At 40.3% G+C, this 23041-nt stretch overlaps 1 protein-coding gene across 9 annotated transcripts in view; it reads left to right on the top strand.

The window, feature by feature from the left end:
• The window catches only part of NEDD4L (NEDD4 like E3 ubiquitin protein ligase), a 301007-nt gene that overhangs the window by 249635 nt on the left and 28331 nt on the right, over positions 1-23041 (top strand). For 7 of the 9 annotated variants that reach the window (XM_039840635.1, XM_039840690.1, XM_039840700.1 and 4 more), the window contains 7 exons: positions 262-393; positions 882-1001; positions 2069-2266; positions 7913-7990; positions 9376-9430; positions 14799-14857; positions 21699-21764. In XM_039840635.1, the coding sequence (XP_039696569.1) occupies positions 262-393; positions 882-1001; positions 2069-2266; positions 7913-7990; positions 9376-9430; positions 14799-14857; positions 21699-21764 (708 nt within the window). The remainder of the gene's footprint in view (positions 1-261; positions 394-881; positions 1002-2068; positions 2267-7912; positions 7991-9375; positions 9431-14798; positions 14858-21698; positions 21765-23041) is intronic. The other 2 variants (XM_039840681.1, XM_039840671.1) reach the window with 1 other exon arrangement.

The following is a 23041-nucleotide window of genomic DNA, read 5'->3' as shown; positions in this document are numbered from 1 at the left end:
CCCTTCGTAGTTAAGACTTCAGGGCCTTACGACTGAGTTCTGTAAGATTTTGGACTCCATAGCCATACGGGGTTCATTGCACAGTAGATCTGAAGCTGCTGGAAATCTGTTGCTGTTTACCAGACACCGATGTTCTCGGTACAAACAGAATTAACTTACTTTCTCTAGAAAAAAATAATTCTCTGGGTGTACATTACTTTATTAAACTGATTAGAAAACAAATGCAAGATATTAAATAATAATGATTTCTTACACAAACAGCCATCAGTGGCCTATGTACATACCACGCCGGGCCTACCTTCAGGCTGGGAAGAGAGAAAAGATGCTAAGGGACGCACATACTATGTCAATCATAACAATCGAACCACAACTTGGACTCGGCCTATCATGCAGGTATGCAGATCGCCGTACAACTGGAAATGGCAGGCGGTGGAAGCTCCACGTCCCTGAGATTTATGTATAGTTCTGAAAAAAACCACATTTTAGAAATCTTTTTTTTTTTTTTTTACAAGGAAAATGCATTATTTTAAGCATAATATTTGCCTAAGGAAGAATTTGCTCCCCAAATCAGTTTATCCCTAGATTTATTTTTTAAATGTCACGTGAAAGATATTTTCAAAGTAAGAGCCTATTACAACGTGTAGCTTCTCTCCCAACCCCCTTCTTCCCTGAGGCTAGTTTTTATGTTGGGCTAGTGATTCATTTTTATTTCCCTTGAATGTGTTCTCCCATTATTATGTTTAATCATTTCCTCCATGCTTTAAATAGGCCCGACCTCTTATTATTGCTGGCTGTGTTGTTGTTTGGGTCCACAGCCCTCATCACACACACACACAGGGAGATCCTCATGTGAAGCTAACTTGTTTTTGCCTCCAACATAGCTTGCAGAAGACGGTGCATCTGGATCCGCCACAAACAGTAACAACCACCTAATCGAGCCTCAGATCCGCCGGCCTCGTAGCCTCAGTTCGCCAACAGTAACTTTATCCGCCCCGCTGGAGGTGAGAAGGCCGCTCCTCTAACCGGGGTCACGTCTGTCCCGTGACTTCTCATTCTCTCTTCTCTCTTAACTTGGACTTCCGTTTTTACAGCCACTTTCCTGTCTCTGACCCGTCATTGTGTTCGTGGTGAAGGGTGTTCTTGTGCAGCCTTACTACATGCTTCTCTGTTCCGCCCGGCTCACATCTGATTTTCATTCTCATTTGGCTGAGGCCGTGGTGACTTGCGCTGGACGTGTGGGCACCTCTTTTCAGAACTTTCTCCATTCTTGTGTTTCGCTCCTTATTGCTTGTGACCTCATTAGACTTGCATAATAACTCTTTCAAATACCAATGCTTATATTGAGTTTTAAAAAAAACAGCTATGGCTTTGATCATTTTGTTTTTTTTCTTTTCGACTCTAGGGTCTCTCATTGTATGGGCATACGTGTTTCTGATGCATATTTGCATCTGTAAGTCATTGCTGGGCATCTGCTTGTGCTCTCCTGTTTGTGCGATTTTAGTGCTATCCCTTAACATCACAGGTGTCAAAGAATCCAGAGAGTAAACAGTTGAGGTGCTAAACTGGACTGTGTCTTAGAGATAGTTGTGGGTTTCTCTGTGCCCTGGGCTTAAGATGCTGCTAAGCGGGAATGGACAGTAGCTTTTCCAGACTGTGATACGTCACGGGTAACTGTGCGATTCCAGGTGGTCGTCTCTGATGATACAGGTTTTCTTCTTTGTGCTCTGCAAATTGCCAGTCCAGTCCCTATTAGACTGTGAGCTCATTAAGAGCAGGCGTGCTTTGCTCTACCCTCTGTAAAAATCTCCATCCATAATGCTCAATATTTGGGGTATGTACCCAGTAGCTATCAAAAGATGGTGGTTATAAGTCATTAACGTTGTGTGTTTAACCAATAGGAAAACCTTAAAGTTAGATCGATTTAAAAATAAAAGCATGATGGAAACAGATTTTTTAGGAGCTTCCCCCATCCCTTTTCAAAGAGGAGCATTCCATGATACCCAGGTACATTTTGACACATCTGGCAAATCACATAACAAGAGTTCTAATGTGCATTATTATTCCTTAGGGTGCCAAGGATTCACCCATACGTCGGACTGTGAAAGATACCCTTTCCAATCCACAGTCCCCACAGCCATCACCTTACAACTCCCCCAAACCACAACACAAAGTCACACAGAGCTTCCTGCCACCGGGCTGGGAGATGAGGATAGCGCCAAACGGCCGGCCTTTCTTCATCGACCATAACACAAAGACCACGACCTGGGTAAGGTTGCTGCTTTTATTTGGCTCCGTTTTCGTCGTGAGGTCTGGCATGGATTCCTCATTTCTTCATTCTGTATCCATGATTCTTGTGGAGAAATTTCACCGACACTGACGCTTGTCTCCAGAGGGTCTTCTCAGCCTGCTTCAGGACCCCACATGTGTGGGCTGGTGGGAGCAGGTGACAGCAGGTGAAGTACGGGTGCAGGTTAAGGACCAGCTTTGGTCTTGGCACCGGGTCGGATGCCTTTTCTTCATAGCACTCCTCAAAAGCTCTAGTTTTGGCGGCAGTTTATCATATTTAGGGGGCGGGGGGCAGGGGGCGGGGGGGAAGCAGTGCTCCATATTGCTAGGATTTTGATGTTACTGCTTCACATCTCATGATACTGTAACAGGAAGTCTAATCTTTTTTAAAATAATTTTTTAGAACAAATTTTGTCAGTTTCTTTTTGCATTTTTATTGACATTATTCATCTTTCTTTGATTTGTCCTTTTAGTTTTTACTGTTCACCTCAGATTAGTATTTTATACTCCTGTGCTACAGTTCATACCTTTAATTGTGGGTTAGACGTACTGAAGGACTTTGGTTGTAAATTTGTGAACATCTCGTCTAAATTGGTTTTTCTTATCACTCTGCTCTTCCATGTGCCCTTGAGTCATACAGGAGAAAGAATCTGTGTACAATATTAACTCGGGCAAGGTGAGATTAATTAAAAGTAAATATGCATATCTTTATATTCCTCTGCCAATTCTTTTTTTTTTTCCTGAATCAGTGATGACTTATTTAATGTAAGCATATAGTCCTTTTAAAAGTCAGTGGTGTTTTTCTACTCTGTGGTCTCTATACTTATATTAAACTGAAATTGGTTCTCTTGTTTCTGACTATTTCTGCTGCTGCATAAGATTTGTTTTTCTTGCCCTTATTCCCCCATTTAATGGTCTGAGTACAGAGTTTAACTCAGTCCTTCCAACATCTGTGCTGCTTGCTTAGAACTGATGTTACGTGAAAGCCAGTTGAGTTTTGGTGATTGTCATAGGCCCTAGTCTTTGGTCTTGGATCAATAGTGAGCACACACTTTAAGTTCCCATTTCTAGTGAAAACACTGAGTGTCCAGTTGATAGAACATCAGGCAGTAGTACTGTGTTAATGAAGAGGCCCGGACCTAAATGACCGGGTCTGTCATTTATGCGTTGCCTGTCGTGCAATGTTAATTCGGTCCCTTGAGAACTGGACTAGATGGCCCAGATAGCTTTCTCTCCCAAATGCTATGGATCATGGTACAGCACATCTCCACGAGGGCATTGTCAGAATTTGGGGTAGGACTGTGACTGTACCTTTTTATTGCAGGACATTTAACATCCTTGGTTCCTGCCCCTGAATGCTAATAACCACCATTTCACCCACTACCTCCACCATACTAATGGCCTAAAATGCCCCCACACATTTCCAAACACCCCTTAGTGAGAACCACTCTAAAAGGTCTTCCTATTTTGAAGTACAGGAATAGCCTACCAAGAGAATTTATCATTTAGGTCCTGGTGGCATTCATTAAACTCATAACTACCTCTAAGGCATATAATAACATGTAGCTTTGTGTGACTCACCTTTGAGTCTGAAGGTGATATTACAGGCTTGTGGAGAAGATGAGCATGAGGGATGGGCAGCTTTGGGGAAAACATGCTAATGGACATTGGTTTTTTAAAGTCTTCTTTCCTCATTGACACACGCACGACCTGTGGCTGTCCTGCTAGTGTCCCCATTCCGACAAACCCTCAGCCAGAAATGAGAACTCCAGAAATAGGGAGTAAATATTGTAAAAGTGGATGGATTAGTGTATGGAGCCACTGTGGCTTGCCAACATAAGCTATGATTTTAGTAATTTGAACTGGCTTAGTAATCAGATCCCCTAACCTTTCCACAGCCTTTCACGCCATCACTGCGGCGTAATTGCGGCTGGGCAGATTTTATTTTAAACAGCACTAGTTTTATTTACTGCCTGCATCGTTGCTGAATGAAACCTAGTTTGAATTTCCAGTCGTCCCTTTTTACCCAGATACTCGTTATTGACGAATTGACTGATTTAGAACTTTAATTCATTAAAGCAACATTTCATTCCTGCTGCAGTTGTTGAAAATCCTTAAGGTAACAACTGCAAACCCCACACGTCACCGGCCTTCAGTAAGTGCAGATGTGCTAGCACAGCTCTGCCGTCTCTTGCAGACAGAGGCCCGTCGGAGGCACACGCTGAATTGCCTGATTATCTCAACAGAAGATGGAGGGGTCGAGGAAACTGTAAAGATAATTTTCGGTTTAAACTCTGTTTTGAGGTGGTTTGGGTGTGCTTCAGTTTTTAGGAGAGAACAGCATAGCCGTTCTTAGATTTGAGCGTTATAATAGAAAAAGGAAGAAAAACTGGTAGGGCACGTTGAGAATAATGAAGATAGTACTCTTTAGCGCCCTACGAGCTCTTGCTTCCCGCACTAACCAGAAGCCTAACCAGAAGCGGGAAGGTTCAGGCCAGCGTCAGCCTTACATACATCGGCAGAGAAGGTGCCCTCTGAAGTCTCTTATAGGAAAGCAGCGTGCCAGCGGTCCCTCTGAGCCCGAAAGTGAAGGCCTGCCCACGATGTGTTCATCCCTCAGTGACACCTGGAAGGGACACTAAGCCCATGAGATAGTGACAGGCCCTGTCCATCTGAAGATTCCCTGTGGCCAGACTCGCCAAGAATTGGCTCACTTGTCCCCACCTGGGTCAGGCTGTGGATGCATGCTACAGGCCAGCGAGGGACCGAGCAGAGATTACAAGAGGCCTTCGGTTTGCCCGTTCTTTCTGCTAAGGAAGCAGCAGGAAGCATGTGTCTAAGAGTGCATATGTGTTTTTTACAGGACAAAGCATTGGCTTTTTTTTAATTAAATGTATTAGGGTAACGTTGGTTAATACAATTTTATAGGTTCCAAGTGTGCAATTTAATAACACGTATATGGATATTGCACTGTGTTCATCACCCAAAGTCAAATTGTTTTTGTAGCAAGGAAGATTATACCTTAAGTTTCAGGTTTGTTTTCTACCTGGATCTAAACTAATAAAACTTACTGTAGCCTAGGCATGCTTGTTGATCTCTTCCATGATGGAAAACCAGTCGTTTTTGAACCAGCGAGCATTCCCGTATTTATGTGTGTGTGTGTGTGTGTGTGTGCACATATGTGTGTGTTTATATGTGTATATTTTAATGATTCGATATCAATCTTTGCAGTCTGTTTAAAACCCCTTTCAGCTGAAGTGAGGGAAGCATTCGTGAAATGTAGACGTAATTGTGAAATATTAAGAGCACAACCAAGTGTGCTTTTCATATTTTATTCATTTACACTCATATCATTTGAGACCTCATTCGTGTTCCAACTTATTGTCATCCCTAAAGTTGTCACAACTCATGCGGGGCCTTGGCTGCCTGCCGTCCGCCTGCGCCATCAGCTTGGGGGTGCTGCCTCCGTGGTGGTTCAGGGGGTTCAGTGGCCGGGTGTTCAGTGTGTGCTCTCGGAGCTTGAGGGATGGCGGCTGCTGCCATTATTTTTGTACTTCGCTGGTATGAAATAATAATATGACCCGTAAGGGCCTCCAGCCCTAATGTTCTGTGAATTCTGAGTTTCCACACAAGGCCATTATAGCAGACCTGGGAAATCAAGTTTATTTTATACTTTATGCTCCCCTCCCCCTCCCCCAATCCGCCACTTTAATTTCACCCTTTTTTCCCCTTTAAATCATCAGCTTTTTACCAAAAGAGCTGGTTGTCTTTCACAGTAGCCTGTGCGTGGTTCCAAGGCTGGCCTCGCATATAGCATCCAGAAGCCCCCTGCCTTCTTTCACATAACAGTGGTCTCAGGCTTTCTCTAAACCTAGCATGGGCAGGGGCTGTGTGGGTTCCCAGAGGTCCCCTGTGGTTGTGGTGTTGGCTGGTCCAGCTCAGAGTTGCATTGAGTGGATAGCGTTTGTGGAGTTTGGTGCTCTGAGTTTTTCCTCTGTCGTGGTTAGCCTAGCACAAATGTTTCCCAGATTATCAGCTGCTTGGCTTTCTAAATCCTAAATCTACTTAGTATATCTGTTTGCACTGCATGTGTTCCAGTTCGCTGCAGAATAATGGACCTATTTTATCCTTCTCTTTATCCTTTTAAAAAGCCTATTAGTGAGTTTTGGGGTCAATATCCATCATAAACTACTCTCATGGTTTATTTCTTTAATTAAAAGTTTTCTATAGCTAACAGAAAGCAAAGGTTAATTTTATTTTTTGTGGTTTTTTTTTCTTATTCTTAGCAATTCCAAAAATCTATCACTTTGTTATAATCTAGTGATACTAATGGTTAAACTGTTGACTTGTGCAAAAAAAATTAACAGCTTTATTGGGATATAATTCACATAACATACAATTCACCCATTTAAAATATACAGTTGAATGCTTTTTAGTGTGTGGAACAAAGATGTGAAACCATCACCATAATGAACCCCAAAGGCAACCCCAGAGCCATTAACAGTCACAAAGTGAGTTTTATTATTTTCCAAGGTTTATGCCAATTATTTCATTTTCTCGATGAGAAAATGCCGAGGCAGAAAACCTTTTAGTCATTTGACAGGAATAAAGGCTTTAACAGAATGAAATGAAGGTTATTTTTAAAGTTTTTTTTTTTAAATCTTAAGCTTATTTGATAATTTATTATTCTGAGTTTTATCCTTTATTTTCTAATCTTTCGAGTTCGAAATGTGAATCCTCTCAGTTCCCATGTGTTCGTTGGGTCTGTACAAGTGAGAAGCAGCTCCCAGACGTGAGGTCAGAACCTCTAGGCAAGTTCTCACTCTCTCTCAAACACTTCCTTATCTGAAGAAGCAGCAGCCCCGTGCCCAGCTGTCTAACAGGGCAGTTGCAGTGTCATATTTCTGACTGTTCTTTGTTAATTATAAAGCATGACCGAGGATGTCACGGTACATATTTCTCTTTTGTTGGTTCTCTGTGGTATCTTATGAAAAAATCTTTTGCAAACCTTTTAAATATTAAGACATAAATGAGAATCTAATCTATAGAACTCGAGAGTCTCAGGGAAGTAGGATAGTAGGCATCTGACTTTATGTGATGAAGTCGACTAACTCTGGGGTAGCACCTGACTTGACAGTTAGACCAGATTCAGATTCTCTGCTTTAGTTCAAGGGCGAGTAGAAGGGAGAAGCAGGAAACGCAAATGCTGATGGAGAGACTGTTCCTAACGTGTTAGGCCGGCTGGGAGGCCCCACTTCCTCTCTCTCGAGTCCAGCCTCCTCTTCCCTGGCATCCTTCATTCTGGTTTCCATAGTAACATCACTACAGGGACTCTCTTCCTCTTCACCTGCTCAGGGTCTTGGGGAAAGCGGTTAACCTTTTATTTAAAGATTCTTACTTTCCTTCTTTTACCAAGGACAAGGAGCAGGGAGAGTGGGATGTTTTTAGAGAGAGAGATTCAACCAGGCTTCCTGCACAAAGATGAAACCCTCCCCTCCCCTATCCTCCCCTGTACAGGCAGGAGTGCGGCTCCATGCAGAGGCCACCACAGCTCCAGAGGGGACGAGTCAGTAACCGCACACGGATTGTCACTCTTAACACCTCTGCCTTTAAATTTTTCTTGCAGGAAGATCCACGTCTGAAATTTCCAGTACACATGCGGTCAAAGGCACCTTTAAACCCCAATGACCTTGGCCCTCTTCCTGTGAGTACCCTGGAGACTCATGGACAAGTCTGAAAATGGTTATTCATTCATTTGCCTACTGTTGATGGAGAGGCCCTGTGACCTCTTTCTCCAGGCTTTTGGGGTCACATTATTCTGTAATTTCTTAATAGATTTGGGTTCTGTGGCTGAATTCTAATAGCACATACAGTTCATACAACACACCGTATGTGTGAAAGAAGTTTCTGAATTGCTAGCTTTTAGTAGAAGGTAGATCTTGTAACTGGGATGTAAGAGGCATTCTTTCCAGGTGACAGTTTAAGCAGCACACGTTTATTTTGTAACTTAGCAACCACTGAGTTCCACCCATAATGCTGATTTCGTCGTAGGGACAAAAATATTTAAAACAATGGGAGAAAAAGACATGGGTAATCTCAGAAGGGTTTTATAAATCCTTTAGCCTACAGATGCTTTCAGTTTCTCTCCCTGGTTGATGACTTTATAAATCTAATTTTTTATCAGTTTGTTCTCTTTTGGGGCCAGAGTGGGATTAAGCTATTTACTCCAAGCTGGATTCTGAATGCAATTTTCACCATGCATCCTCCTCAACCCACCCCCAACAGGGGCACGAAGTGAGGGAGACTCTCAGACTATTTTAAACTGGAAGGGCACTGGGGAAACTTGGGTGGTGGTTTTCCAAGTGTAAGAGCCTTTTTTGTCACCTGGAATGTGATATAATATGGCAAAACTTGAAGCCAGGCAGGTTAGGGTTCAGTCTTCATTCCTCAGGTTATACGAATATCCCTCGCTCTCCACATCTGCTTGGTTCCTGATTTAGATGCAAAGAGCCCAGAGAAAACGTCTGGAGAGTGAGTTGAGAAAAAGAAAGACTCCTGCCTGTGGTCTGGACCTTTTGGGTTCCTGGGCACAGTTCAGATATTGAGAGCACACCAGCCCCCTCTTGAAAAAATTATCCGAGTCCGTTTGGTTCCTGAGGTTGAACAGTGAGGGTTCACAACAGAGGATTACGGATACCAGACTCTTCCACCAATGACCCGAATAAAGCATCTGTTTCTAACGTTTGCATATTAACCTGCCTCGTCCCTTTAGTACTCAGTAAATATTTATTTTATTAAATGAGCCATTCCACCCCAGATTCAACGGAAGTTTCCCTCGGGAGCTTTTGAAATAGCAACCCGTTTCCCAATCCTCACACAGTGAACGCATTACTGAGACTGCGAACGTGTTACCTGCTGCTAGGTGTTGTCAAGGGTTAACTTCAAATGTTTGTGGTTTGTTCTTCATGTAAAAACATACCCCAGGAGAGAAGAGGAAGAAAGGGCCCCAGAGTTTCTTAATTTTGCCTTTGATTTTTGACATGGCCAGCTAATGTTTATATTCTCTCTCTCTCTCCTCCCCCATACTAGCCTGGTTGGGAAGAAAGAATTCACCTGGATGGCCGAACATTTTATATTGACCATAGTAAGTAGGCGCTGTTATGGACACACAGGGATTGCAGGTACAGGGAGGGGGAAGGTAACCCAAATATTAGAGTGAAAGCTTTGTCATTTTACTCTCTGTCTAGGCAGCCAGGTGTTGTGTGGAGAGAATGATACCAGAGAATCAGTGCCCTCGTACGGTACTGTGCATTCACCCCAAGTTTGCTTTAAAATAGCCCATCGAGCTTTTTCACCCAATTGTGACCTATTAACTTTTTAATTAAAAAAATATATATTTTTTGGTTTATGACCCCTTTTGCGCTTTTAATAAATACACTCTGGTAATAGAAAATAAGATTAGAAGTGATGACTGAGTCAAAAATCTGTGCGTGTGCAGTGCTTGAAGCAGCATTTGAGTTGTTTACACACTGCCTTTGCAGGTCTTAGGGCAAGATGCCCGTTCTGACTTATTTTCTATTCACAGCATGTTTCCTTGCACCCAATACACTAATATATATGCGGTTCTTTTCTTGAAATTGTAGTATATTTGCTGTAGACATTTGCTCCAGCACCTAAGAACGCGTGGTTTCTCATTTCAACTAAAAGTTAAACTAATAAAAGTTTGCTTTTAGCTCGTGGTTTTTTTTTTTCTTTTTCGAAGTGATATGTTCTCCATATTTGTATATCCATTAAAAATTCTGAAGGTGTATATTCAAATGAAGTCTTTAAATATATGTAAGTTCAGATCACGTGCATTTCGGTAGTGTTTTGATCTTTGTTGTCATTTGATCTATAAACGGTAAGTCTGCTCCAGGTCTCCCCAGCCTCATGTTTTCCTAACTCGTCACCTTGATGAGTTAAGCACATTGATGAGCCAGTTTCTGGGAAGGCAGCCCTTGAGGCATCCTCACATGGCTAGGGCTTGTCACTGCCTCTTAGGTTCAGTGCCTCTTCTAGGTAGGATTAAGTCACCAAGTGCATCGGAGACAGACCTCTGCTTTCAGGCACGGAGGATTGAGGGGTTTATTATACATTGAATTAAACAAGAAGCCCAACAATTCAGAATGATACCAGAAGTAGAAGTCCTAGATGTGTTTAGTGGCGTGGGCTACCTTTTTGGTGTAAATCAAATAGGTCAGGGTACATAGGCCTAGTTTTTGTGTTTGACCATTAAAGATAGTAATTTGCCTACTTCCAAGAATTTAAAGTGACCATGAAATTGCTGTTACTAGTGCTTCAAAATATATGTGTTTTCCTTAATAAACTATTTATAATTTTCTTAGAATCACTTGCTAAAAGAGGAGAGGATCATACTCCCTTTTTCCCATTAAAAACAAAAAAGTTTGTTTTTCAGTTTTTTTGTCCAGTACGATTTCAGTTTTCAAAGATAGGTACAAATAATAATGACCATTTTATTAAAGACTTAACCACTAACACAACCTTGGTGTGCTACACACGACACTGGCCTTGTTCCGGTGGGTGATCTCATCCTCAGGTCCACCTGTAAAACGCTTCATGAATGCTCTTACTGTCCCGCAAAGACCTAGGAACAAGAGAAACGCTGCTCAAAAGGGTCAACGTCGTGAACATCAGAAATAATAAAAACCAGGGACTGCCTTTTCTAATGGCGCGCCTAGTATAATGTGTTGTAGATGCTTTGGTGACTCCAAGTTGGTTCGTGGACAGTCAGCGTGCTGGTGTTAGGAAGTTTGTGTCTGGTCAGAATGGGGAAAGACGCTGCCCTGAGAAGCAGCATTGGTCCCCCCAGCCCCAGGTCTGCCTTCTCCTGTGTGCAGGGAGGCAGGAGAGGATAGTTGGTTGCCTGGTAAATAAATTCCCAGGCAGTTCCTTCTTCCCAGTCGGTCCCGCCTCCTTCCCTACACTCCACTCAGATGTTCCCGATTCCTCTTAACAAAGAGCATGTGGCAGGGTCTTTTTTCCAGAGATTAAAATTTGCCCTTGCTCCACCATACTGAAAGGTTCTCTTAACCAGATATAGTGTAAATTAGGCCAAAAACTGTGGAATAAAAGGATCTATTTATGAGAACCTCATTAGCTGTTAATATTAACATTTCTGCCATTTCTCTCTAATTTGTCAAGGTTTTTACTCCATAGGAGCAATAAAGGGATACATATCAGTGAGACAGAGTTCAATTCATATGTCTTTTCTCCGAAATCCCGTCTCTAAAAAGTGCAGAGTACTTACCTGAGACGCTTTATCAGGCTAATAGGTGTACTCCAAAATGGGTTAGATTACTCGGTAGGTGACATTTAAGAATGTCCTTACCTTCCAAAAGAACTTCTCTTTCTAAACAGTTTTCCCGTATATGATTTCTAGCAAATTTCAGCATCTCATTTTGCTGTCCTGCTACCTACCAGACAGAAATGAGGTCATCCATACAAATGCCATTTTACGGAAAGCCATCATCTTGTAAGTTATGCAGAACCACCCTGTCTTCCAACATCTCTGGGACAGGTGACTGCACACTAAGTGACAAAAACAGCATTGCACTCGTCTTTGAAATAGCTAGGTTATTTATTTTCAGCTTCATAAATTCTTTAGAAGTTAGACATTTTCAAGATTAATAATATTCACTCATCTTAAAGATTTAATTTCAGAAGAGGTGAATGTTCAATACTAATCTCCTCTTTAGACACCTTGATTCATTTGGTTGACATTTATCAAATAGCTCCAATGTTTCAAGCCTGATGTAAAAGGTTAAGGGAAGGTCTTCTGAATCTCTACCTCTCTTAGGAATCGTGTAATTCTTCTTAAAGACCAGATGTGCCCAACAGCTGAGTACTTGGCCACTGGTATCTGTATACAAAGCTAGACGAGAAAATAAAATTCCAGTGATGCTGAAAAATCCTATTTTAGACTTTTCTACCGACATTCTTACCAAACTAGTTACTAGTAGCTAAATTGACTGAGTTTTTCATTCGTCTCCTTCATTCTTGTCCCTTTATTTGAAATATAATGTCTCAAAGATGAAAAGCAAGTTTAGGTTCAAAAGTTCTAGGAAAACATAGATAAGTGGCCACCATACATTCATGTATTCACGATACTTTGCTGTGCAAAATTGGTCTTTATTGTAATCATACAGAAGCTTGTATAGTTCTGAAAGCCTAGATGGTTTTAAAGGAACTTTGTGGTCACCATCAGCTTCATTCGGTCATTAAAAAAATAACAGGCTCCCATTGCATGCTGGGAAGTGTGTTAAATGGTGAAGAAGAGACTGCAGAGAGGAATAACACGCAGTCCCTGTTTACGAGAGTGTACCAGGAAGTGTTTTAAGTATTACATTAGAGGAATGAACCTCTTGTTAACGTAGAAAAAGACAGTAGCCAAGCGGCTGGGTGCCAGGGGTGGGGGGAGCCTGCAAGGGGACCTTACGGAACGGATTACTTTTCAGGGGGATCCCAAATTATGAGTTAGATTAGTCCGGCACCCCCAGTGAAGAGCAATTCCAAGAGGGAGAAGACGTGCAGATGTGTGTGAAGTTGTGCAGATGGTGCCACATTCAGAGAAACGTGACAGGGTTGCAAATGGCCCAGTGTGGGGAGGAGGCAGGTGTGGCACATAGATCAAGTCAGAGGGGGTCTGCCAGGTTTTGGAAATCTGAGAGACTCTGAGAGGGAAGGGACAATGGTCATACTTGTTCTTCAGAAAGGTCCTTTCGGCGGAGCTGTAACGGAAGTTGTGAACAGGAATGAGACGGAGGCCAGGGAAACCTAGAGAATAGTCCAGGGAAATGGTGAGTGCTCCGGCCTTATCAGAGAGAGGCGGGGACAGTTTGGTGGCCTCTGGAGGTGAACGGCAGGGGAGGATAAAGGATGTGTCCAGATTCCAAATCGGAACAGTAAATGAACATGTGATACTGTTCATCAGGGACACAGGATTATATGAACAGTTCTGGTATTGGAGGGCTTTGGGTTCAGTTTCGATGGGGCTGGATTCTGAGGTACCTCTGGGAAGTTCGAGGTGCAGATGTCAAGGATGGAGCTTGAAGTTCAGATCTGGACTGAAGATTTGGGAGTTGCCATTAATTTATCTTCTGCTTTGGTGGTAATACCCACTCATTATAGTCTGAGGCAGTTATTGATTGCTCAGCTGTGTTCTGTTTCCATTATTTGGTTTTCTTTGTTATTGCTCTCCATCACAAGAACAACTTTTACTTTCCAAAGACCTCTGTTTTCAAGGTAAGGGACCCAGAAATGCCTTTTGCTACCATCAGGGTTCCCTAGAACAGTTGAAACATTTCTGTAAATTTTTTTTCCAGCACTAATCTAGATCATCATGATCTTTGGTAGCTTTATTGTAAGACTTTACTTCTGCTTTTGTTAAAGAAATTATAATATCAGACTTTGAAAAAATTCCTGGTTATGGTCATTAAAACCAACTTTATTATTCTTATCCATCCACTTAGAGTATACAAGAAATAATTAGAATCAATGTTTCTCAAACAAATAATTTCCTGTTTTTTTTTAACCAACTTACATTACCTAACACTCCACAGAGAACCCATTCTCCTCCAATCTGCCCTTCTTATAGCTTCATGTGAGTCCATTCTTGTCTCTACCACACACACACACACACACACACACACACACACACACACACTCCCTCACTCCCTCACTCACTAACTAATCCATGATGTCTTTTTAATTGTGCACAGTCACAAATCTCGAGCAATCCAGGGTAGCCATTGTGTGTTAAAACCTACATCACTGAAGTAGTGGTAACACGTGGCATTGATCAATCTTGTTAACATTGACTTACTTGGAAGAAAGAAAACCTCTTCTCGCCAACTTGGCCAAAGGGAAATCTTTTTCGTGAATCTTCTTCTGCTGTATCTAATTCTCATTTTTTGGACCGCCTTAGCTAGCTGCTTTGACTGTTGTAATGCATATGAGTGACACATGTAATAGATGATTCGTTTGTTTGATGTAGGATTCTTAATTGAAAGCAGGTTTTCAATACTATAAGCAAAGAAAAAGTATTTGAAATGAGAAATAATCATGTGTGTTTGTTAACTTCTGGGGGACTGAGACTTTTTGTGCCTTTTTTTAATTAAATGAAAATCGAGATCAAGTTATAAATCCTTGAAAGAACAGGGGTTTATAATTGAAACTAAAGCAAATTGCTTGCCAAAAACAGTGTAAATAGATGGTTTTACTTTCGTCATGCATTTTTGACTGAGTGATTTTAACTAAACAGTTTGTAGGAGGTTTGCCATATAGAGTACCATTCTCTTCTAACCCTGAAATACTAAGTTATTATCTTTGGGGGCCAGGCTGAGGGATTGAAGAGCTTTTGAAAAATCCAGAAATAATTATTTCTAAAACATATTTGACATAGAATAGATTTGAACTAATACGCTGATTTTTTTTTTTTTTGTATTAATTTTCAGATAGCAAAATTACTCAATGGGAAGACCCAAGACTGCAGAACCCAGCTATTACTGGTCCGGTCAGTATTTTCAAGTTTGGACTCTTCAGTATAATATTTTGGTTGCATCTAAACACACATTTCTTGTGTATTCCTGCCCACCTCGGGGGTCACTGAGAGCCTGGTGTCGTCGGGTAGTTTAACATTACTCCCGTCTCCTCCTTCCCGAACTTCTGGTGCGATACAGCTGTATTTGCCTTTTCACAGGGCTTTCATTACAAAGGAAGAGAAAATGGTTTGCTAATGGTAGCGAACCTGCACCTTTGTTTTTCTCCCTTCATAAAAGGGTGGATTACAAGAGTTAACAGTCCAAATGTCCTCTCTCCCTTTTTATGTGAGACAAAGCCAGCCCTATATGTGTAGAGTTTTATCATTTCTTCAAGCCAAGGGTAGTTAATGCATGCTAACAAATTTAAGCTGTATACTGAATCTCTTCCAGCAGGAAGTATCTGTAAAAGTGGGGGGTGTTTGTCACTAACCCCTGGAGCTGGCAGAGTTAAGCATCTTTATCTCTGCTGACCCTCTAACTTTCTCCTAGTCCCTTCGTATATGCCAGGTAGGTAAAGAGCCAGCTCTGCCTTAGGTCTGGTGCCCTCCTAAAATACTGCTGTGCACGTGTTCATAAGGAGGAGGGGGACCCGCTGCCAGCCGTACAGCAGTAACAGACACCTGGTATCGAACACTTGGGAGGAGTTTGTAGGACGGGGCCATTCTCATGGGCAGGGAGAACACCAGCGTTTTCCGTCATTGGTGAAATGAGTGCGTGGAGATCATTTGGAATTACAGGAAATGGACTGGGATCACAGAGGATTGTGAATTGGGGATTCTATTAAAACCTGGAGAAGCAAAAGGAACTAACGTTTATTATGTTCAGTGCTGACCTAAGAGGCCAGTAGGTATATTTAAAATACTAATTTCATGGCTTTCGTCTGATTCGGTTCAAGTTATGTTTTATATTATAAAGATGAGTCCATTTGAAAACTTAAGTGATGTAATACAAATGCACCTCGGTACTTGGCATCCCTTGAGTTATCTTGGATCTGTTCATTGGATTTGCTCAGCCGCTTTGCTACAGTTTAGAGTGCCCAGTAAGACCTGGGTGAGAACAGTCAACTACTTTTTCTCTATGTACCTTAATAAATACTTGCCTTCATACTGAGGCTTTCTTTAGATATAGTGAGAGTCACAAAAAGTTGTTAGAATAGCATTTTCTCTTCTCCATCATAAGAAACAGGTACATTCAGGAAATGATACTGTTTTCAACTGGCAGAGGACTTTTGACTTGATAATTCTGAAGCTTTTTCAAATATTTTTATGACTGATCATCTACTTTCACTCAAGCACTTAATCTTACTAATTACAATTGAAAATTAGCATCATAAATCCAGATAGATTTTGCCCCCAAGAAGGATCTCTATTTCTTTGCTTTCTAAGAGCTTTCTTTACTCTTTTATTATTACTAGTGACGTGTCTTTCAATAAGAGTATGTGTATTTAGGAAATTATCAATAGTGTAGACATCTGGCCTTGTTGTCATTCAATTCTAAATATTTGATAATTTCCATAATGATTTCTCTCCTTATAAGTTTTTTAGAATGTGCGTTTTACTTTCTAAGACTGAGGGAATTTTTGCCTATCCACTTCCTATTGATTTCTAATTTTATTACATCGTGGTCAGAGAATATTGTCTATGGAATATTGATTATCAGACATTTGAAACTTCTTTGGAGGCTTGCCCAATTTTTGTAAATGTTCTTTTTTTGTTTGAAAAGAATGTATATTGTCTTTGTGGGGTGTAGAAGAGTTCTTTACATGTTCACTAGATCAAACCTGTGATGCTCAAATTAATCCATTTCCTTTTCTACTTTTTCCTGGCTGTTTTATCTAACCAAGACAGTATGTCGAACTCCCACGATCTCTACGTTCACTTTCTCTTCATTATTATTTGCCTAGGATTATCTTCTCTGTCTCTTAACTCGCTGTGTGTTTTTTTTTCCTTAACCTTCTATTAGATTGCCAGAGCACTCTTTATTTTCCTTCATTTCTGTACTTGCTCGGAAGTGGTATTTTTCTATTTCTTTTAGGGCTCACATTAAAAATTTCAATCAACATACTTGACTTAATGTCAAAATTAATCACTCTACTCTTCTCCTGGATAATATAGGACTTTAGACCATTTTAATTCCATTCTTCCCGTTCCCATTGTTCAGTGAAGTTTTAAAACTACTCCATCTTTAAACTTTCCAAACTATCATTAGTATCTTTTTTCCGACAGTATATGCTTACTAAATTTTACTTATATATAAACAAATTTCTTTGCCCACCACCATTTCTTGCATCTCCTTTTTTTTCTGTTAAGTTTTTTCTTAATGACATATAACCTCTAATTCATAGTTCTCAAAGTGTAGTCTACAGATCAGCAGCTCCAGTATCATCCAGAAACTTGTTAGAAATGCACATTTTGGGTCCCCTCCAAGACCTACTGAAAACCAGCAACTTTGGGAGTGGGCGCAGCAATCTGTGTCTTAACAAACCCTCCCAGAGATGTTGATGCCCGCCCTTCTGAGAAGCAGGGATGTTGATGGCCGCCCGCCCGCCCTTCTGAGAACCTCTGCTCTAGCAGCAATTTCCGTGTGAGCCTGACTGGAAAACTCATCTCGTCTGAGGGGACTTGTGTGACCACTCATTGTGGAATTCTTGGTTAACAGTCCTTTTTCTTTGGTACTTTGGAGATATCCTCTCCTATCTTCTGGTCTCTCTAACTGGTGATGAGAAACTTGTTGTCAATCTAATTATCTTTTCTTGTGTGTGTTGATAACTCTTTTCTTTGGTGCTTTTGAAGTTTTCTCTGTGTCTTCGATGTTCTGCAATTTCAGTATCACGTATTGTAAGTGTGGATTTCTTTTTATTCTGCTTTGGACTCATTGCGATTCTTCAGTGTGGAGATTGTGTCTTTGCTTCGTTCCGGAAAATTCTCAGCAGTTATTTCTGTACATATTGTATTTTTTTATTATTATTTCTATTAGTAACTCCTATTGGGTAATTGGTTAACTCATATCTACCTCTTAGTTTTCATATTTTCTATCTCTCTCTGCCGTATTATAGGCTCAGCTCTTCTAGTTAATTCTTATACTTTTTATAATCTACTCTTTATCAGTTCATTCTATTATTTCAGTGACTATGTTTAATTGTTCGAAGTTCTATTTGGTCTTTTAAAATTTGCTTGGTCTTTTTAGCTGTTCGTTTTCTGTCCTGTTCTTTCCTTTTATTTATTTATTTTTTTAATTTATACTTCCAACTCTTTAATCATTCTTAGAATAGCCTCTTTCATAGCCTTTTTCAGATTATTCTGTTCTCTCTGGTCTCAGGCACGTAATACCTTCCCCTTGTTATATCTGTAGACTCTCCTCAATGGTAGTTTATTGCCTAGTTCAGTTTGTAATTTGTGTGTGTGTGCTCATCTTCATTTTTTTTTTTCCTATGGGGCTTTTATAAATTCTGACCTGTATTTGCTGTTAACTACTTAGACTGGGTTCATTCACCCCCAATTAGTGTAACTATAGATCTCATACCCACTTTGGTGTAGGCTTGGAGTATGAATTTCTTACAGGTCTGTTTCTTTTTCTTTTTCTTCCATTTATGGTCCTGGACAGAAGGTAAGCTTCCTTGCAACTTTCCTGGGCCAGTGGGTAGAGTTTTTTTGTCCCCTTTTCAGATGTAAGTTTTAAGCAGGGGACTCTGTTCTGGCTCCCTTGGTCATACAGACTGGCAGCCAAGTTCTGTGCCCCCATGCGAGGATTAAAACTCAAGCCCAAACACCTATGTCTAGGTCCAGCGCCCACTTATCTCTCTATTTTTGAGTCTTTCTGCCTATCTGGTACCTAGAGTTTCTCTTTTCCCAAGTTTAAAAAAAAAAATAGCTGTGTATTAGGGGAGAGGGGACCCTTTCTGTGTCCGCCCATCACAGCATCACTCTAAGTCACTGTGCTCTCTGTGTAACAAACGTCACCATTAAAAGCATTTGTAAAGTGCTCTCCATGCTTGCCGCTCTTGTGAATACTGTCTCATGCTTGTGTAACGCTTTGTACTTTTCCAAGAACTTTATAATCATCTGATTTGAAACCCTCAGCAATCCCCTCAGGAAGGTAGGAAAGATGTTATTATTCCCAATCTGTCAAAAGATCAGAAAGCTAATTGTGTTGCCAAAACTTCCAGCAAATATCAGAATCAAGACCAGAGCCCTCCGTGTGTGCTGGCCTCACCGGTGTCTCCGCGTCAGGCATGAGTCCTTCTCTCAAAAGAGCTCCAGAATCAACAGGACAGTGACGCCATGAAAACATTTAGAACCAACTTACACAATAAGTCAGCTTTTCATTTTGTTCAAAAAAGAAAGCATATTTGAATTCAGAGCAAAAGGGCTTTAATCAACAGACATGTTAATTTTTTAAATGGGCTTGTTTTACAAGTTAAATTGTATGTAAGAAAGTAAGTTGTCAGATTTTCAAGAGAAAATAAATAACTTGGCCAATACAAGAAATACACTGTACACGCAATTCTGTTCAGAGGCTGCATTGGTGGATGTCTTCGTCCTGTTACGTTGTTGAAATCTTTTCAGGAGGAGAATATAAAAACCGACTCTTCTTATTCCATCATAAGAACTACCTCTAGAGTGAAAAGATAAGTACTGGACGAGGATAATGATTTTTCAACATTCATGCATCATTCCACAGAAGAAGAAAGACCAGAAATATCTCAGCATCTGGTTTCCACCCACATCTAGTCAGCACCTACCAGGTTTTAAGTCAGACAAGGGAATGGATATCTCAGGCTGGGGGGGGGTAACATTTTGAAATATATTGCATGGGAAGTTTGTCATTTAAGCCTATTGAACTTGCATTCCCAATGATGAATGTTTAAGTCTTTTTCAGCATTTTCAGGGAGGAAACAAACAAACAAAATAATAATTGCTGGGAATCATAGCTTTTTAGGAATGGAAATACCTTAAAGTTCGTTTAGTCAAATCCTTCTGCTTAACTGTATCTTGGAGAGGTTATTTCATAGAGCTAGCTGGCAATAGAATCGATTCTAGAAGTCAGATATCCTAAGGCTGGCATGCAACAATGAAAGGAAGTAACTTTTTTTTAGCTTAATTCCCCTTTATCACAGTTCATCCCAGGTAAGAACATCAGCCGAACATTTTCCCTTCTAAAGAACTTGTACTCGCTGTTCCTGTCATAATTTGTTCCCTCCTGTCACTCTGGGATAGCCCTTTCTCAGAGCTGCCTGCCCTGCCCACCTCATGCAGATAGCCTCCCGGGAACTCTGTTAACCACTGTATGTTCCTTTATTTTTTATTGCCTATTACTCACAGTAGTTTGTAAGCTCCAGGAGAGAAAAAAGAAAGAACTCTTTGGAAGTCCTGTTATTTCCCTACCACCTGAAATGCCTGGCACAGAGTACGTGCTCAAGAAATACCTGAATCAGCAAATGAACCACCAAAGAATAAATAATCTAGATAGAAAATTCTAGTTATGGGATATAGTATTATTGGTAAAGCAAAAAAACATAACTTATTAGCTTATGTCAGAACATTCATCGTATCCTTTTCCTTATTTTGATGGTTGTCCAGATATTGACAAAATGTTTACCTCTTCTAGAATCCGAATTCATACATTATTTCATCAGACTAAACTCTGTCCAGAATAGATATGCTGTGTGGTCAAATCTAGTGTTTAGTGGAAAAGCAAATAAAGATTGACTTAAAAATCTAAGTATAAATTATCTTTAGAATGTTAAGAGTGGTTATTTGTTTTTGTTTTGGCTTAGTTAATTATGCGAATATGTCTTAAAACAGTATAAAAAAAAACAGTGCAAAGGAGGGAAGCTTCGTTTGCATTTCTCCTCTTTCTGATCAGGAATAAGTGTGGTGAAGGTGTAAGATTTGGAGTCTGGAGACACTTCACTAAGGATCAGTGTATTTTACTAACTTAACCCAAAATGATATCAACAGAACTATTCTTACTCACATTTACACTATGCACTAAAAAGCAATGTGTTGTTCTGAGTGTGAGGTTCTCACAGTTATGTCCATGTATGTACGAAAGCCAGCTCTTTCTGCTTCATAAGTAAATTGTAAGCCTGAAGTTAGAGCTCTGGCATTCAGATATTGTTAAGCTACTTTATAACATAGCAAGGAAAGAATATAAAATGACTACATTAAAATGTTATTATTTTGCCTAAACTGATTCCAGAACTTTTGAGTAATAATAGTTAGCTCAGTCACTACTTCGTAGATAAGGCATTCTAAATTTTTAAAAAATCCTTACCTGAGACTATTAAATAGTAAAGGGCATACCTTCTGACTCCTAAATGGAAAACTTTTCCAGAATGCTGTCTACCTGATTTTATTCCTTGACAAGAGTATCAGTTCACTTGCCTTTCTGCTCATTATACTTCCTCCTAAAGATTTTTAAAAGCATGATTAGTCTTTTCAGAATGACAGTTTAGGCCATTTGGGGTTGTGCATTAGCCAATAACTTTTATCTCAACTACAGCAAAAAATTTAAAAAATTAAAAAAATTACACCCTGACTAGAAAGTGTATTTAGTTTATGTAGCATATCCCTAAATGATTTCTTGAATATCAGTATAGTTGTTTTCAGGAATGAAAGCCCCCATTCAATCTTGAATAGCCTTAATCATTTCTAGAACTTTCCCATATGCTCTGTAGACATTATATACATTTCAATGATAAGATGGAGTGTGAGAATTTTAAGGTTTATGATTCATAAAATTCTCAGAATGTTGGCTCAGTATATGTAACATTTCAAGCATATTGTTTACATTTATAAATTTATCTTCTAGGCTGTTCCTTACTCCAGAGAATTTAAGCAGAAATATGACTACTTTAGGAAGAAATTAAAGAAACCTGTGAGTAACATGTCTTGTAAAAATGCTGTTTTAGTCCTTTGTAAGTTACCAGAGTTACTTGAGTGAGAACGTGTTTGTTACTTTTATATGTATACTAAAAATATTACCTTCCTTTTTTCATTACACTTTGATCCTCCCGGATCTTCAATCTGAATTTTCTTTTTAACAGAAGTGGTAAGTGAAGACTAACTCGTATTGCATATCAAATCACCTGCCGGGTAATTTCTTATGTAATACATAAAAAGATAGAAATGATTTTTATGGGATATAAAATAATTCAGGACCTAGTCAAAAAACCTGGAGAAGCCTATGCAAGCAATTAATTATCATTATCATATTTAATAAAACCTAGATCCTACTTAGAAAAGTGTTCAAGTCCTGCCCTTTAAGATCAAAAGAAAATTTTTAATTATATTCATAACAAATATAATTTATAATATTTGTCATATTAAGACCAAGTTTAATTTTCATATTAAAATTAAATATGAAACCTTGTAAAGTTTTTAAAGGCTGTGTTTTAAATGACAGTATTTTCTACTGACGCATCTCCCGCATTTTTCAACATTATGTCTTCTGTTTTACTTTTAGATTTTACCTCTTCACTAGAGGTTTTTCCCATATTCTCCTCCGTTTGTGCATTCACTGGTTTTGTTTTTTTTTGTTTGTTTGTTTGTTTGTTTGCGGGGCGGTGGGGGGTTGCACCAGTCTCTGTTTCCTGGTTTCTTCCCATTGGGGGAAGGAGAATGTCTGCCCCGACTCAGATCATCCCAGGTTCCCTGTGCTCCGTCACCGTCTCTCTCTGCTCCTTTCCCTCAGTGGAGGCTTCATTTTCTGGGCATCTGCTGTGGGTGAGGCACAGGGGAGGCAAAGATGCAAGAGACGTGGTCTCTGCCTGGGGAGCCCCCACCTAGGGGCTCTGTTCTCTCTTCCAACACCCTGATTTCAGTAGCTCTTAGATGCCGGCTTCTGAAATGACTCAAATTTGAACACACACAATCCCACACTGTTTCTTTGTGAGTCACCTGCGTTTCCACCAGAAATAAGTGTCGACTTTGTGGGTGCCACCCTGTCTCACGCTGGCACTTTCACTGAGTATCATCTGCCTGGAAACTGACTCCATAAGTCCATTTTCATAGCAAAGCTGCCCCTGGCCCTCACATCTCCAGGAAGCAATTATTCCTGGCTTCAGTCAAGTGCTTTTCTATTTTCATGTGTATGAACTGTAGCCTTTGGGGTGATTTCACAGCTTGGCATGATAATCAGGGTTCCACTTCCCA

The sequence above is a fragment of the Pteropus medius genome, unplaced genomic scaffold (genome assembly GCF_902729225.1).
Source record: "Pteropus medius unplaced genomic scaffold, Ma_sr-lr_union100, whole genome shotgun sequence".
Taxonomy (NCBI): Eukaryota; Metazoa; Chordata; class Mammalia; order Chiroptera; family Pteropodidae; genus Pteropus; species Pteropus medius.
Note: the sequence above shows the minus strand (reverse complement) of the source record. Positions and strands in the feature narration are given on the sequence as shown.